Below are 19,020 nucleotides of genomic sequence, written 5' to 3'. Positions count from 1 at the left end.
GAAGGCAGCATCTACAGCATTCTCAGGTATAGATGGCAAGTGGATGGGTTGGTAGTTACCCAGATCCTCCTTTTGACCCATCTTGAAGATGGAAACAACATTTGCCCACTTCCAATCTTCTGGCACCTCACCATGCTGTTTCATGTCTTCGGGGGGGGGGGGGGGAGGAATTGAGAACCTGTACTGTGGCTGCCTTTCCCCTGCAACTGGAAATGGCCAGTTCTACAATGAGGTGAGGTGTGGGATGAGTTCAAAAAGCCCTGTTGGACACGTATGGCTTACTGTGCTTTGCTTAAAGGTGCCTGGATAACAAAGTGGGAAGGAGAATTATCTGTTCTGGCTCCTGGATAGGACAGTGGTACAGTGCAATGGGGAGGGAGGTTGGGGGGTAGTGGCTGGGATGACAGGCTTAGGCAGCATCCCTTGTTGAGTTATAACAACAACAACAATGTTCAATTTATACACTGCCCTTCAGGAAAACTTAACACCCCCCTCAGAGCAGTTTACAAGGTATGTTATTGTTATCCCCAGCTACTGCAGCTGGGGTGAGAAGCAGCTGAGGGATCTGTTCAGATCAAACAAACTGCGGGTGGAGGGGGGAGTTAAGAAACCCCTTTCCTCAGTGCTGGGACCCCCCACCCCCCGGCAACAGTGTCATGAGTAGTTTGGCCCTTAGTGTACACAGGCTTGCACACTAGTGGACTTCCACAAGAGGATTTACAAAAGTTACCTGGCTGTACAGTCTGTAGTCCACCTGGGCAATGTGATCCTTCAGCTGCCTCCATCCAAATTACATTGTGTTGTAAGATTGCTGTCTGATGGCTATGAATGGATATCTCGCTGAGGTTTGGCCTAAAATCTCTCCATCTGGATGAGAACAGAGGATTTGACGAAAGAGCCTTAGTGCTCCTTTTAATGGCTGTTTCCCTTCACAGGCAATTTATCTGTTGAGGTAGGTGGGTCTGAGGCAAAGTCTTGGATGATTCTGTGTGAGGTGCTGCAGTTGGCAGTTTCGAAGAGGCCATGAACTGACCGAAAGCCAATTAATTTGGGGTGTAGGGTCCCTTCTGAAAACCCGGTATGAGGTAGTAGGTTTGCTGCCTTTGGAGAGTTCCTTTTAATTCAAGGAGTATTCAGTTTGTTTATTTGTAAAAGAGGAATCTTTGTAATATTTATTTATTTATTCAGTTTTTATCCCTCCCTCCCCGCGAACGGGTTCAGGGCAGGGCGAACGGGCTCAGGGCATTTGCCTTAAGTCTCCAATAGTCTCTCTTATCCAAAGTAAACTAATTCGGCAGTGATGCCGCTGTAATTTCTCTCTACTCAGTGAAGAGAGAAATGACTAATATTTATGTGATACAGGCCTTAAAAATACCTACCAATCAAGAATAATGGTGTATGATTCCAGCACTGTTTGCAGCTATGGGGACATTGAACAGTACCCTTAGGAATGCATCACTTGCCCTTCCCATCTGTCTCACCTCATTTCATACCTGGAAAGCTTCTTGGACGGCACTGTTATGCCCTGCAGGGGAAGACCCCTGAGATAGCAGTACTGCTGGCTATTCAAGGGATGAGCTGTCTGCTTGTGTTTATCCTGCGTTCAGGTTGTTCAGTCTGAGGAGCTGCTTCCTGAAATTCTCTTTGTAGCCTGATTCTATGCATGCTGGCTGGGATTAAGACCTCATACAGGCCCTAGGTACAGAAGGAGCTTTGCAGGGCAGGCTGAGAACTAAGGAGAAACTTCAGGAAGAGATCTGGCAACCCTAAAAGGCAGTAAGGACTAGGAGCTGAATTTTTCATATGAATTTGAACTAACCTGCCAATGTTTTGCCTGCGGGCTTCCACAAGGAAATCAGTTGTAGAAAAATCAGGTGATATGTATGCATGAATGAAACAGACTGAATGAATGAGGCCTACAAACAGCTATAGATCTTTTGGGTGGGATAAGAACCCTACATCTCTTCTCTTTTAGGATTTCATGCTATTTTATGTTGCCTTCAGTATTTCAGTCACAGATGCAACCATGCACAAACAATTTGTTGTTAGCTACCTGCTCAAAACAATATTCTTGGAGATGAGTCGCACACGTATGCTCACAACTTGATTCCAGTTTATTTTTCTCCAACATTTGAATTGTAGTTGCTTTCAAACTTAAAGGGGGGGTATGAAAAAAGTATGAAAAAAGTGATCTTGGGCTATGTCAGGATGTGTTCCCAATGGCTTTCTTGAGCCATTCCAGGCAATCTATGACAGAGCAGCCCCAGGCTTTGCTTGTTCTGGTGCTTTAATTCAAAGGCTTCTCTAACATTGCTGTTTTGTCCAATCACAGGGAGCATGTGTGTGGCACAATCTGTCAAGATCCCACGGGAGCCCAAAGCAGGAGAGTTTGATAAGATCATTCGGCGCCTCCTGGAGACATCCCATGCTCGAGCTGTCATCATCTTCGCCAATGAAGATGATATCAAGTAAGAGGGTAATGGTCTGGTTTTGAGGGACTGTGTGGGAAGGAGAGAGGGAGAGAAGGGTAAGGCAACGGGAAGAAGCTAAGTTAACTGAAAGCTCCTAGAATTGATGTCTTGTCGCTGCTTCAAGTATGCTCATGTTAATCTGAGCATACTTTTTAATGAATAAGTTGGGTAGAACGTCTGGCCCGCTGTGTTTTCATTGTTCTGCATTGCCTGTTTTTCTATTCTTAGCATTTCCACTTGTATAGCCACACACTGGATAATAGAACTAGGAATGCCTTTTCACATTTGGCCACTTGTTGCATGTTAAATCAGTATTAGATGAACCTGAGGCATGCTTGAGTCCCATCATTCACATTGTGCCCCTTTTCAGCCTGCACTAATCCCCCATGAGTTAGCATTGCATTCTGTCTCTCCACAAGAGCAATGTTAGCAACAGGGTTGGTTGTGCGATGTCATTCTATCCATTTATTATGTCTTTAGCCTATCTTTCCCTCAGAAAACTCAGAGTGCTGTGCCTGGAATTCCACATAGCATAGAATTAGAGACAGAGGGGCTCAAGCTCATCTAGTGAGTTTCATGGCTTAGATGGGATCTGAACTTGGGCAGAGCTGGATTTGTGCATATTTTGACATATTTTCATAGTTCTATAGGGCCTCTCAAACTTGACATATCTATAGGGCCTCAGCATGTCTTCATCCGGCCCTGACCTATGTCATCCTGTTTTAATCACTTTACCACACTAGTTCTCCTACATATATAGTGTCACAGGGCAGATATACCCCTCAAAAGTCTGCAAACATTCTTAGTATCCACTCCAGTGATGTCATATTCTACATTAGATACATTGGGTGGGGTGGGGGGAGGGGACAGGGATAATGAATAATGGCTGTATCAAGGACTGAGAGTCTGGGAGCTTGCCTTTTCTTTCGGAAAGAGCTAGACTGAAATTTGACCGGAGGGCCATTCTTTATCACATCATCAAAAAACTCTCAAGTTCTGAGTCTTTTGCTTGGTTTTATTGGATAAAAAATAATACAAAACATACTGCTTTTGTCAGAAATTTGGATAACCTGACTAGACATGGGCATGAACCAAAAAAAATTAATGAATCCACAGTTCGTGGTTTGGTGCCACCGCCGATCCCGAGGTCGCGAACCACAACAAACATTTTCTGTTGCCGAATCGGTTTGCGGTTTGGGGCTCAGAACAGCCCCCGTTGCACTTAGAGAGCCCATATTCCCGGGGAGTGTTTTGCAGGCTTTCCTACAGCCATCACCCAAGTTTGGACAAGATTAAAAAAGGGATCTTGGAGTTATATCCTCTCCAATCCAAGGCCCCCAGGAAATTCCCACTCGATACAATTAGAGCCACCGGTTGACATTGGCCCAGTGTACAGAAGCACTAGTAATAATACTTTGAGCCCTCAGCCAAGGTGCCCACTGAGCTTGGCCCCAGGGCCTGGCAGCAGCCCTGGCACCAGAGGGAGGGAGAGACTAGAGCCCTAGCTCACCACTCCCAGAGGCCTGACCAGATCAGGCACTAATGCTACTGTGAGCCCTCAGCTGAGGTGCCCACTGAGGGCCCCAGAGCCAGGCAGCAGCCCTGGAACCAGAGGAGATAGATGCCTATCCCAAAAATCCCAGCTCAATTATACTCTCTTTGTCTCTCCCCAAAGGCTAGCAAGTAGCAAGCAACTGCTCTGTCACACTCCACTGCTCACTGAAAGTGAAACCCAGCCTGGGAGCCCACTGCTTTTTATAAGCTGAGGTCCCATTGAGCAATGCAGGAGATCTGTGTTTGGCCATCAGAGCTGCCTATCAGGGTTTGCAGGGATGAGATTGGAGTGCCCATGGCTACAGAACACCCCCTCCCCCTCCCTCCCCTGGGTATTTTCTCCCAACTTGTAACCACTTTGCAGCTCCATGGTTGGAAGGAAGACCTGCTGATCAAGTTAAGCTGGGCTTCCATTCGGGTTTCCAGGGCAACAGAAGGAGCACAGACAGAGTTCAGGCATTCCCCCTGGCTCCATTTCCAGGGGAATTGATTGATGGCACCTGAGTGTCTGGCTTCCCGAACTGCAGCCAAATGCACCGAACCAGCCTTCTTCTGAACTCTGGTCCATTGGCCATGAACAATCACAAACTGCCGGATCATGATCACGTGATTGCCAATTTTGTGGGTTTTTGAAGTTTGTAATGCGGTTTGTGCCCATGTCTAAACCTGACCATTACCGTGTGAAAGGTTGGGGCTGTTTTTAAAAATGTATAGTTTCAATAATATAAATTTCAAACTGTTTTTTACTTTTCCTGCAAAGATTATAACATTCAGATTCTGATTCTTGATCTCCTGGGATTTTATGGCTGTGGTACAAATGTGTAGTTTGGATGCTCTTCATTAGTTCCACAAAAGTAAAGCACTGGCCATTCCTACAGAGTAAGTGGGACCATAACACAGCATCAAAAAAGCAAAGAGAGAGACAACACAATGCTTCTGTTTGTATTCGTTTTTTGAGCCTAGCAATTTACACTGCATTACACCTGATTTTGCAAGTGTCTAATTTATTAATCAGCAAACATTATGCAAATATGAGTAAACTGACATTTTCAATCAGTTTACATCAAATATGCAAACAGTCTAAGTTTCTGGGAAGCTGTCTAATAGAAATGTCTGAAACTCAGACATTTACTCTCATTTACTCCTAGCAAAATCAGGGATTTGCCTTCCAGTGTAAATGACAAGCACCATTAAACAGGGGTTTGTAAACATTTACCTATCAGAAAATGGTTTGTAAACTGCAGAACTGCACCCTGTTGCAAGTAGTTGCGCACATCTAGAACCTTAGTGTTTTTCAGGGAGTGACAGGCCAATGTTTGCTGCTGGGCCAGGACTTATCCACCTGATAATTTTCTGAGTCCTAAGTCATTTTCTGAGTTTTTTTTAAAAGGGGGTTGGGGGAATGTAGCACACAGTGTGGATAATTATAGCATTTGTGACCCTTCAACCTGCACATCCTTTCTTCTCATATTGACTACATGATTAGTGTACAGGACTTCCTCCTGAACACTACATGGATATGGCCAGACAGTACCGTGAAAAGGAAGAATGCTCATCATCATCATTGTCACGACAATCATCATCATCTCTTATATAATAGCCAAGTGACCATGATCTGTGAATACTTAAGTTTGGAGACTGGAGCTATGAACAGACAAGACACCTGAAAAATGCCCAGGTTTGCAGAAAAATCTGAAATCTAAAAAAAAAAAATGTTAGAGGGTTAAAAAACAGTGATAAAAGGAGCACCTGTAGCTTTAACCAGATGCCCTCAGTAGCTGTTGCTGGGCAACCATAACAGTGTAGCCAGTATTCCAGGCTTAGTTTCTGTCAGTAAAAGGCAGCGGGAGAGGGCAGGGCCCTTTCCAGGTCTGTTTTAGCCTTTGAGAGAGGAGTTATCAGGGCCAGGCCCAAAAGCAGCCACCAGGTGACTTGATACCACATGACTTGCATGACTTACTCAGGCCTGGCTGCTTGCTACTATTCCATAGCAATCCCTCAAAATACAAAATACAAAAGCCAGTGTAATGTTGTGGTTAGAGTTTCAGAGTAGGATCTGGGAGACCCAGATTTGAACCACCAATTTGCTCTTGAAGCTCACTGGGTGACTTTGATCCAGTCAAACCCTCTTAACCTATCAGGGTTGTTGTGAGGATAAAGAGGCATAAAGATTAAAGAATTTACCTACAAGGTTAGAGCTTTTGCGGATGATGTGATGGTTATAGTGGAAGATCCAATACAAAATATGCCGAAGTTGCTTGATAAGATAAAAGAGTTCGGAGGTCTGGCTGGATTCTATGTTAATAAGAAGAAATCAAAGATATTATGCAAGAATATGCCTAAACAAAAGCAACAAGAATTAATGGAACTTATTGATTGCGAAGTAACACATAAAGTTAAATACCTTGGAATTGAGCTAACTGCGAAAAATATTGATTTATTCAAGAATAACTATGAAAAGCTATGGCAACAGATTGATAGAGACTTGATTAAATGGAATAAATTAAATCTGTCATGGCTGGGAAGAATAGCGGCAGTTAAGATGAATGTGTTACCACGGATTATGTTCCTATTACAAACAATTCCAATTATTAGAGACACTAAACAATTTGAAAAATGGCAGAGGAAGATCTCTGACTTTGTGTGGGCAGGCAAGAAACCTCGAGTAAAAATGAAAGTCCTGTGTGATGCTAAAGAAAGAGGTGGACTGCAGTTGCTGAATATTAGACTATATCATGAAGCATTATGTTTAGTTTGGCTAAAAGACTGGATGTTACTGAAACTCTTAACATTGGAAGGTTATAAGAAGTTGTTTGGATGGCATGCCTACTTATGGCAGGATAAAATAAAAGCTGATTCTATGTTTTTGCACCATTATATCAGAAGGAGCCTCTTCACGATCTGGAAAAAATATAAAAAATATCTGGGTGAAGGTATCCCCTCTTGGGTGGTACCGTTTGAAGTGATCGATCCGAGAGCTATCTATAATGAAGAACAATGTCTACCATATAAAGAGATATTGATTATGGAACAAAAAATGATAAGAATCAAAACGGAGGAAGAGTTATCTCCCTGTTATGGATGGTTCCAATATAGACAGATTAGAGATCTTTACAACTCGGATTGTTCAAAAGGAGGAATCAAATGGAAAAACTCAGAGTTGGAAGAGACTATACTACAAGAAAGTAAAAAGAAGATATCAAAAATTTATAAAATACTTTTGAAGTGGTATACAGAAGATGAGACGGTCAAAGTACAGATGGTGAAGTGGGCAATTAATTGTCACAAAGAAATAACAATGGAGTCATGGGAATATTTATGGAAAACTACATTGAAGATTTCAACTTGTACCAGTATCAAAGAGAATGTCTATAAGATGATTTATAGATGGTAGTTAACGCCCAAGAAAATTGCGCTTGGAAATGCAAATATGTCAGATAAATGCTGGAAATGTAAAAAGCATGAAGGATCATTGTATCATATGTGGTGGACGTGTGAAGTAGCTAGACAGTACTGGGGAGATATTTTAGAAGTAATAAATGAGATTTTGCAGACCCAAATAAAGAAGAACCCAGAACTATTGCTACTGAATTTAAGTATGGAAGATGTCCCTATGCAATACAGAACATTACTATTTTACATGACGACGGCAGCAAGACTTTTATACGTGCAGAAATGGAAGGTGCAAGAAATACCAACTATTGAAGATTGGATGTATAAATTGCTGTACATGGCGGAAATGGATAAAATGACAAGAAAGTTGAGAGATCAGAACTTAGCAGAACTTAGCAGAATTTTTTACTGATTGGGGAAGATTGAAAACATATTTAGAAAAGAAGTGGGACGTGAAAGGAGAATTATGGCAATTTGAAAATTATTAGAATGGGTTTTTTTTTTATTGGAAGAGACAGAATCTTTACCATACATTGAATGCTTCCGTCGATGCACCCAGGCTGAAATAATTGACAAACAACAACACCTAAAGCAGAACCTCAGCCATGCAGAAAGAGATGCCATAAACAGCCTCCAAAACAATTCTGGCATCGTAATCAAGGAAGCTGACAAAGGCGGAACAGTGGTCATCATGGACAAACAGAATTATATACAGGAAGCAGAAAGACAACTCTCCAACACAACATTCTATAAAATACTACCTGCTGATCCTACGGAGCAATATAAAAGAGAACTCAATAAAATATTGAAGACTCTTCCCGTGGATATACAAGAATGCATCCATATGGACACACCCCAGGAACCACGGCCAGGAAAATTCTACCTACTACCCCAAATCCATAAACCGGGTAACACAGGACGCCCCATCGTCTCAGGAAGAGACACTATCACGGTAGGAGTCTCAGGATACATGGACTCTATCCTCAGGCCCTATGCCACCAGCACACCCAGCTATTTATGGGACACCACTGACTTCCTCAGGAAAATACAGTCCATTGACAACCTACCCGATGACACCATCCTAGCAACCATGGATGTGGAGGCTTTATACACCAATATCCCACATGCGGATGGACTACTAGCCATAGGGAATACTATCCCGGACAAAACCACAGCACACCTCGCCACTGAACTTTGTCACTTCGTACTCACTCACAATTACTTCGAATTTGGTGACAACTTATATCTACAGATTAATGGCACAGCCATGGGCACACGCATGGCACCACAATATGCTAACATATTCATGGCGGACTTGGAACAACGCTTCCTCAGCTCCCATCCACTGGAACCACTACTATACTTAAGATTCCTGGATGACATCATCATTTGGACCCATGGGAAGGAAGCTCTTGAAAGATTTCATCAAGACTTCAATAACTTTCACCCTACTATCAACCTAAGCCTGGACCACTCTACACAACAGGTACACTTCCTGGACACCACTGTACAACTACATAATGGAAGAATAAATACCACCTTATACCGGAAACCAACAGACCGATACTCATATCTACATGCCTCCAGCTACCACCCTAAACATACCACTTGGTCTATTGTCTACAGCCAAGCCTTACATTACAACCGTATCTGCTCCAATGCTCTCGACCGAGACTCACACTTAAGAGATTTACAACAAGCATTTTTGGGACTACAGTACCCACCAAATGAAGTGAAGAAACAAATCAACAGGGCCAGACTAGTACCCAGAAACAGCCTACTCCAGGACAAACCTAAAGGAACTAACAACAGAACACCACTGGTTGTCACCTATAGCTCCCAGCTCAAACCCATCCAACGTATCATCAGTGAGCTGCAACCCATCCTGGAAAATGATACCTCTCTCTCAGAAGCCCTGGGTGGAAGACCTTTCCTTGCCTACAGACAGCCCCCCAACCTTAAACGACTTCTCACTCACAACCATGAATCGGCCAGCGGAGTCACCAGCACAGGTACCAGGCCCTGCAACAGACCCAGATGCCAGCTCTGCCCCTATATCTACCCAGGGAATACAATTACAGGACCCAATGGCATCAACTACACTGTCTCTGGCTCTTACAGCTGCTCATCCTCCAATCTGATATATGCCCTCATGTGCCAACAATGTCCTTCTGCTCTGTACATTGGACAAACCAGCCAACCTCTACGCAAAAGAATAAATGGACACAAATCTGACATTAGAAATGGAAACGTCCAGAAACCAGTGGGAGAACACTTCAATCTACCAGGACATTCCATCAAAGACTTAAAGGTCACTGTAGTTCAACAGAAACCTTTCAAAAACAAAATCCAACGGGAGGCTGCTGAACTGGAATTCATATGCAAATTTGACTCTGTCAAGCTGGGACTGAATAGGGACTATGAATGGTTATCACATTACCACAGGTAACAGATTTCCTTTACAGAGGTGGGGTCTGGGGGAGCTCAGTGACACCTGGTGTGGGCTTTCGGGAACCACAGATCTCTTTGTCAGATGCATTTGGCAGGGAGAGCTGTGGTTATCGAAGGCCCATACTGCATTGGAATTGGATGGTCTAGCTGTTTGGCTTCTACAAACTAACAGGGCAAACTCCTTTGAAGCCAACTGATACACACACTAAAAGGAGATGTTTACATATACTAGCAAAGGAATGTTTTGATTGCTCCCTCCCCCTCCCCCCCTAATTGCCTCTTCTCTCTCCTGCTTTTCTGTATTTGACCAGTCTCTGTATCAGGCATCTGACGAAGAGAACTTGATTCTCGAAAGCTTATGTTACAATAAAATTGGTTAGTCTTAAAGGTGCTACTGGACTCTTTTCAATTGAAAACAGTAAGATGTCACTTTGGGGGAAAATTGGGTTGAGAGCCATACTTATGAGAGGGCCTTTGAATTATATCACAGAAAAAGATCCCAGCATCCATGGATCAACTCAGAAAGCATTGCTGCTGAATTGGTTTCCACACACAATGCTTTCTTTATCCTTTGGTGATCTAACTATCCCAAGGCATTCACCATCCTATGTTCTAATTATGTTCTTTTCTTTTTGGTTTCCAGTTTAGGGCTGTCCAGGGATGGCTATGGAGTGGCTCTGGGATTCAGTCCCCCTCCCACTGGGAAGAGCTCTCAGACCTGGGAGCACCTCCAGGGCCCTCAGCTTACCCCCACACTGTGACGGGAGAAACCACAGCCACCTTGTGCTGCCACCTGCACTGGTCTCCATCAGCACTGGTGGCTGCAATTCCTCTATCCCTGGGCAGATGCCCACAACAAGCCCTAGCATGAGGCAGTCTCGTGGCCAGCTCATGCAGTGCCCATGTGGTTGGCTCCTGGGTTGTTTGTGGGGGCAGGGAAGCAGGGACGCCATACTACAGGTTCCTCATTGCTGTTGCAGAAGACTCCAAGACCAAATGTGTTGGAATGCCTGTCCTCCTCCCCACTGCGGCCCCCATGGCTGGCTGGCTGTTATGAGGTGAGCCCAGATGCCCAATCACCCCCCACTTGAGGTTTCCCCAGTTTGAAGCCAGCAGAGGTGTGGAGGTGCAGCTGGGCTGAGTACAGAGAGAGAGAGAGACAGAGACAGAGAGGAAGGCAGGCAGGCAGGCCAAACACTGCACCCTGAGGGAGCTGTTTGGGTCCAGTGTGAAGCAACCACTACCCTGCTCTTCCAGTTCTGAGGCCATGGGGCTCTCTTGGAGAGGTAGGACCAGACGGTGGAGGGCTAGAAGGCTAGCCTGCCCACACCAGGGTCTTATAGCAGCCCTCTAAGTCAAGTGATGCCAAACCACCTAGAAGTATAAATCAGTATAACAATTAATAGCACCATTTTGTGTTAGATAGAGCTATGAGCTATTGGTTTTGGAGGTGAAGTGCTGATTAGGTGGTAAGGTGCTGGAAATCTTCTCTAAGAAGGAGCAAGGTTTTGAGCGATGATGGATGAAGCATGTGTCCTTCAGAATACAGGTTAATCAACTGCCTGACCAAACACAAGTCACCCAATGAACCCTTCTCAAGACTAGCAAAAGCACTGCCTCCTCATCTTTACATATCTTCTGGGCTGTGCTGAGCCAGCTCCTTAAACAAAGTCCTACACAGAGACATCAATCTACTGTACAAATAGGCAGTTCAATCTATATAGTGACTGGAAAAGTACTCACAGTACATTTCCTTCATCTCAGTGTATACAGTGAATCTCCATTCAACCAATTGTAGTATATGAAGCAACCTTAAGCATTTTCTAAGGTCCAGAGTCAGTTCCTTCCTGTTTTTCATCAAGATGCTTCAGTGTTATCACAAATTCCATGGTATCTTGAAACAGTATCTTGGTCTTTTCCTTAGAGCTTCTGCTGTTAGTTGTCAATCTCTGTTTTCATTCCAAAATGCTCACATACAGGGAGAAAAGCTACTGGATAATTCAGACCCGAAAGGCCCTACAATCTAAAAGGCCAATGAGATCTAGGCCCTTTCCACAAGTTAAGTTTAAGCAGCGGTTTCCATTCTGCTTCCCATGATCTCCAAAGTTCCACATGTGCAAGGAAGTGATGGGATGCACAATTGAATATTGTCCATCTTTCCGCCAAGTTTTCCCCCTGTGGACACACCGCAATTTTCTTGAAGTTGCCTCAGAGTCACCACTGATGTGTCCTATGTCTTAATCCCTAATTGTGTCTGCCCCCCTTTTCTTTTCGTGGGTTCTGATTGGTTGGCTGCCCACCGGTAACCACTCCCACCTGCCTCAGCTCTCTGAACTTCTTTTCTGCCATTTTTATCATTAACGAAAGAAAACAATGGGCAGCCCTGGAATATATGGACCAGAGGAGAACAACAAGGCCAGGGAACCACAACTATAAATTAATTGTTTGTTTCTCCGTTTATCAAATTTAGAAGTGCAAAAGTGCAAAAGTGCCAATATGAATAAATACAAATTGATTTTACAATATAAATACAGAATACAAATATACAGAGTCCATTCATATATAACACATGAAATCTTAGAAAATATTCAAAGTCCGTAGAACTCATTCAAATCATTTAAAGTGCCAGATACCAACATTAGTGGGAAAGTCAGTAGGTGGGGAGTTGTGCAAAGATGTTATTTCATTCACAGTCCAACAACTTGAGTCAATACTTCAAAAAAACACTGACGGGAATATGCAGGCAATTATCATTAACCCGTTTCATGAGTGGAAAACTCACTTCATCCTGGGCATTGAACAGTTCGGACCGGACACACTGCAAACGTAAAAATACAATAAGCAGGTACACAAATACCATTCTGTATTAAAAAGCACTAATCAGAATTATACTTACAATACGTTACATGCTCAAAACACACTCTCCTATGGCTTATGAAAGGATGGTATTAACGGACTGTTAACCAATAAAAATGGATACTGTGTGTATATATATAACAATTAGGGCCGAATCACTTAATGTTCCATCTAAAACCAATTGCAGCTGGAGGAAGGTCTGAACGGACCCCACAACTTACAGTGAAGTCACTAAGGGATCATAAGAAACAAGAGAAAACAATCTCCAAGTTTAATCCATGTGGTGACAAAGTATTAAGTTGGAAAATCCACTTAGATTCCAGTTGCATAAGTAATTTGCCTGAGTCCAGAGCATGTGGGCGGTCCAGATGTTCAATCACAGAGACCTTGAAGTCGTTATATAGATGTTTACACTCACAAAAATGACCAACTAAAGGCGCCTCTAGCACTCCGTTCTTAATCCTAGATATATGCTCCTGGAGTCTTGTCCTTAGGGGGCAAATAGTGCTGCCTATATACAGCAAGGGGCACTTACATTGAATAATGTAGACAACATTCGCTGACTTGCAATTAGAAAAATTGTTCCGATGAAAGGAATGAGTCGGTAGAATCTGGTCAAGCCCAACCATATGGCTGCACACATTGCATGTGCCACATGCAAAGTGGCCCTTAGGCATGTTTGTACGTGGGACTGGGACATCCTCCCCCTGTACGTCCTATCGTTTCCAGCTCGAATTCAGTCCTGGAACTCTTATCACGCTATCTAGATCATTTCCTGCAGCCTTCTGTGTTAAACACGCCTGCCTATTTAAAAGATACAATGTCCTTGATCTCCCTAATTGAATCATTGGAGATCCCCCCAACTGAATATTTGATGTCCTTAGAAAATATTCACAGTTGAAGTCTTTTGACTTCTTTCTGGGGTGGGAATTCCTTTCCTTTCAGTTTGCCTTCATTTCTACCTAAGCATTTCTATCTAAACTTACCATGTTGCCTTGTTAAAAGCACATAACTGTGGCAGAAGAGTTCACTAGAGACCATTGGTGCAAGAAGGCACATGGTGTGTTGTATACTGAAGGACATAAATCACTTTTCTCAAACCAACAACCTCTCAATCTATCTACCAAAGCACTTACAGCTATCTTTGTTGAATGGGGACAGATTTTTGATACAGAAATGGTAAATAAGTATGCTTAGGACCCTCTTAACTTTTTCCAGATTCATTCCTTTGTGACTCAAATGTAGAAAAGATCTTGATCTTTGGTTAATTTTAATGAAGCTATCTTCACGGAAGCTGACTTCATAAAGTAGATAGACAAACAGGAGGGTCCATAGCCTCTAGGAAAAATAGGCTGCAATAGTGAACGTTTTTAAAAAATGTTAAGCAGGCCAAGTAATTTACAGTCAATAATTTTGTGACGAACTACACTTAACAGCAGATTTCCAAAGTGTAGCAAAATCACAGAGCTGGGAGGGAAAGGGTTAACTATTCCCTAGAATGGAGAGCGTGAATGACAGGCTGCTCCCTCTTCTCTGACTGATCAGTTAAAAACAGTCTGAAAACAGTCTATTGGCTTCTGACATGATTTGGAGAAAAGTCAAACAGGTTCACCTTTAGAGTAAATGGAGAGAATTCCTTTGCCTTAACTGTAGTATTACTGTCCTGAAGAAGAATGCTGTCTTAAGAATTCAAAGTCTAAGTGTCAGCACAAGCTGAAGTATGCTTTACACAGACACCAGAGAACTGGGAGTATGTTTTGGTGAGAGTGATGGAGCAGTGTGTTAAGACTCCCTTTCAAGCCAAAAAGAAGAGGGGTTATCTTCTGAGGAGAAGATTAATTCCAGCACAGTTTCAAACGGGGGTTGGGTCTGAAGAGGACCCCAGGTCTGTTGCGAAGAGAAAATGGTTGTAGAGTACTCGGGAGATAAAAATACCCTCTAGTTGCATAAAAGGAGTGAGTTAGGTGCACAAAGAAAGTGGCTAACTCAAGAAAACCTGAGCTGTCATAGAAAACTTCATAAAGAAACATTGTTGCTGTACCTAAATTACTAAGTAAAACACCTCTACCTGTTAAGAACCAAGAATAGATGAAAATAAGCTTCAAGGATACTATTTTGTCTGTTACATGAAGAGTATTTTGTAATACCAACATAATTTTACCTCTGCATTTCCATCCCCTGACTACACTTACTCGATCCTTGCCTTTTAAATAAAGCTGTTATTTCTTTTTTAATGTTATACAGTCTCCAGTGTCATTTCCAACAAAAAGGAAGAGGGCTCCTGCTTTTCCCCATCAAGTTCCTGGGCTGGGCTAAAAAGCCAAAATTATATCTGCATGTCAGAGTGGGACAAACAGATGTTCAAAACCACAAATATTAACACTCTACTTGGGGCTGTTCAGTCAAAGAAGGGAAATTGAATTTTGGCGGGGAAATCTGTTTCACAGATGGGAGAGTGGATAATCCTTACAGCCTTTTTTAAAAAAAATCAATTTATATTCTGCTCTCCCCACAAGTGGGCTCAGAGTAAATCATAGGCAGTGATAAATACAATGAAATCAGACAGCATAAATTAGATTAAAACATATCACTCAGTGTAGTAAAGTTTAAAATGGACAGTCGCACCCATATTACATACCACCAAGCATTAAGATACATCCATGGGGCAGGGTGGCCAGCTACAACCAGGGCCAGGGCTTTCTTGGTCCTGGACCCAACCTGATAGAACTCTCTGTCTGTGGAAACCTGAGCCCTGCTGTTTATCTGCTGAACGGAGCGGTCTCCGGGGAACATATGGCAAGAGGTGGTCCCGCAGGTATGCTGATCCCAGTAAGAGCTTTAGAGGTTAAAACCAAAACCAAAACCTTGAGCCTGATCCGGAACTCCACTGGGAGCCAGTGCAGCTGTCACAAAACTGGTGTTATATGTGGCTGGAAAGGAGTCCTGGTCAGAATACGCACTGCTGCATTCTGGACCAGTTGTGACTTCCAGATCAGACCCAAGGCCAGCCCAGCATAGAGTGAGTTGTAGTAGTCCAACTTGAAGGTGACCATTGCATGGATCACCGTAGCTAGGTCATGGGCTGAGAGGTAAGGAGCAAATTGCCTAATCTAATGAAGATGGAGGAATGCAGATTTGGCAGCTGCCATGACCTGGGCCTCCACTGACAAGGAGACATCCAGGACCACACCCAAACTCCTTGCCACTGGCATAAGCATCAGCAGTGTCCCATCAAGAGGTGGGAGTCTGATCTCAGAACATGCCAGGCATGGCCCAGGTCTTCATGGGATTCTGTTTCAGTTGGCTCTATTTCAACCAGAGAATTGATGCGTTGCTAAGTTCTCGAATAAGTGAAAATTGTTATTGCAGTTTTCAGGTAACTGTGATGGATTCTCTGGAGAACTGAATACAGAATTTTCTGGGATCTGGTGGTAGTTTTATCTGAACTTACAAAGAGATACTTTTGGCCTGTTTCAAGAGGCTACTAGATATATGTGGATACTTAGACTTTATGCACTTGCAGCTGTTCAGTATCCTGAATGGGAACTTCAGCTCAGGAAAGTTTCTGCAATGTATTCCTTATGTTCATCCTGATCTAGTTGGAAATTCTAGTTCTGCCAAAGTAATTTTGCAGCAGGTCTAGTTGCTATTTCATTATCAAGGTTAGTCATGAAATATATGGTCACTAATAATCTGAGTAAAAAATTAATTTTAAATTCTTTGTACAGGATTATGCATAGTGAAGACCTGGCCATTACTAGACACATCAGAAACTGGCATGTCTGTGAGCAATAATGATCCCAGGCTTTCCAGAAACATCACAAGAAGTAATAGGCTTGGTAGCAAGTTGATGCGGAACTGGAAAGGCAATTCCATTAGCCTTGCACTAGAGAGCATTCTGTCAACATGATGTGTGCTTGATCCTGTCTGACTTACACCCATTACACTCCTTTTATGCTCATCTATTTGCACTTGTGAATATGGAATGTGGGGAGATTGCCCATTAATCATGTAAGAAATGACTGATATAGTTGTGCCTTGAATGTGCTGTATTCCTAAATGCTGGTCCCAAGCGTGTTTTGGTAAGAGTCAATGTAAAACATATAGCACAATCTGTATTTAGTTTCTAGCTTTCTCCATCTACCTGAAAATCTAGGCTGGGCAAATGTGGCAAATACCTCTGGTGTGGAGGAAATGGGTAACTGAACGGGCTGCTTTCTGGAGGTGCTCCAACCAAACTTGCTTGCCTTGAATGCCTGTACTGCGTGTTTACTAGTTTTATTTCCTTTTTGTTCTATTGCTTACATTAATCTGAACATGATGATTCCATAGATGGGCATTTGTTCTTCTTACAGGAACGTGCTGATGGCTGCCAAGAGGGCCAATCAGACTGGGCACTTCATCTGGATGGGTTCAGACAGCTGGGGATCCAAAATTGCCCCAGTGAGAGATCTGGAAGAGGTGGCTGAGGGATCTGTTACCATCTTGCCCAAGAGGGCATCCGTTAAAGGTATGTCTAAAAACTTGCTGATACTTAGGGTTTGGAAAAATGCTGATATTTTAAAATGTGGCAATTTTGGAGGGACTTTAGGATAGTGCGAACACAATGTTATACAGTCTTTTTTTTTTTTTGGAACTGCTACGGGCTACATTCACATATTGTTGATAATGTGATATCATGCTCTATAATGCTCTATAACAATTATTCCTGGATTATCTAGTTTACCCATGGAAATCCAGTTGTGAATTATTGCTATACTGCAACATTATTAACACAATTTATGGATGCAGCCACAGTCCCTAATTAAATAGGTTCTGCCTGTTTTTTGAAGTATTACAAAACCCTGTAGAGCCTGTTTGATCAAAACTGATACAAGGATGAATGTGCACACCATGGGCAACACTGATTTTTTTTTTGCTGCAGTCATAATGTTCGTTAATATGTCTCCTCATGCTGAGAATGAAGTTGTACTGAATTTGAACTACCTGTTTTGTATAAACCAAGCAGCTACTCACCTAGATGACCTCACAGTGACCCCCACTCCTGTCTTTCATCATATCATGAAAACAGCAGCTGGACAACATTTTGAAAGAGATGTCTGTAGCTGTTCAAAGCTGTGATGCCTCTGCAGGAGCACAATGTAGAGCAACTTTCTGATAGACTAGACTACATAGCTCCTCCTTTTTTGCCAGCAACATGCTATTTAAAAAATTCTCCCATAACAGCCCAGTAATTATTACGATACTTTGCTGAGAGTGACAGATCCCAGCTGAAATGGATGCAAGGTTAGCAAATGAAGGCAATATCAGGGCTAATGCTATGAATTGTAGGTGATGGTGTCAGAGATTTTCGGTAAAATGTATCATTTCTTTGTTGTGGGTGGATAGCTCATGTGCATTAGCTGAGGACATCTCGGCGAGAATGATAAAGGCACAATTAACAGTTCCCCTTTCCTTCTGTAGGGAAGTTTAAGGTGTCACTTCTTGACATGTCCAGTTGCTATGGCCAATCTCACTAGACAACTTGCTAAGAAAGTGGCTCATTTGGCTTCTCAATCTTCTTTTGCTCGGCAGTATGTCCCAGATTATATTCTTCATGTCGTCATGGGTTATCCTTGCCCATATAGTCTATCCTCCACAGTGACAAATGCAGATCTCTGGCTAAGCACTGAACATACAGGGTATAGGTATCTTGCCTCTAGGAACCCCTGATGCTTCTTTTAAAAAAAGATTCTATTTGTCCTTTGATATCCCAGTATCAATCTTCTTGCTTTCCCCATGCATTAGCCCTTCCTCCTCTTCAGATTTCTAGGCTGTAGTTTTAAAAAAAACCCTTATATTTTTAACTGTAAAACTCAATAAACTCAGAATAATGCATGATGTTGGCAACCTTTCTAAAGCTAAGCAGGTATGGGTCTGGACTGTGCCTGGAGGCCTGCATTGAGCATTGGGTTGGATTTGATCATCTCCAAGGTCCCTTCCAATTGTAACACTCTGTGACAAATCCACATGCACATATCAGTAAACACGTTTCTAGTAAAGGACAAAAGGGGTGTGTTTTCACCAGCAGACCAGATGCAACTGCTCCAGTTAGCTTATCAAAACCCAGCTAATAAAAGTTACGCTTCATCACAGAGGGGCTACAGCAAATATACATAGTCAGGATCACTGTGATTTCAGAACAGATGAGCCATCAGGATACAAGGAAATGGAAAGAGCTAGCACTTGAAAGAATATAGTGGTGGTTTGACCATTCTCGTGAGCCACCATATTAATAAGCCATAGTTACTTATTA

The 19,020-nt window shown here is 42.8% G+C and overlaps 1 protein-coding gene across 1 annotated transcript in view; it reads left to right on the top strand.

Moving 5' to 3' along the window:
- Positions 1–19,020, top strand: part of GRM4 (glutamate metabotropic receptor 4) — a 377,446-nt gene that overhangs the window by 259,321 nt on the left and 99,105 nt on the right. The window contains exons 3-4 of the mRNA XM_054980417.1: positions 2,333–2,468; positions 17,081–17,235. Coding sequence (XP_054836392.1) covers positions 2,333–2,468; positions 17,081–17,235 — 291 coding nt within the window. The remainder of the gene's footprint in view (positions 1–2,332; positions 2,469–17,080; positions 17,236–19,020) is intronic.

The sequence above is a fragment of the Eublepharis macularius genome, chromosome 5 (assembly GCF_028583425.1).
Source record: "Eublepharis macularius isolate TG4126 chromosome 5, MPM_Emac_v1.0, whole genome shotgun sequence".
Lineage (NCBI taxonomy): Eukaryota > Metazoa > Chordata > Lepidosauria > Squamata > Eublepharidae > Eublepharis > Eublepharis macularius.
The sequence above is the reverse complement of the archived record's forward strand: the minus strand, read 5'-3'. Positions and strand labels throughout refer to the sequence as shown.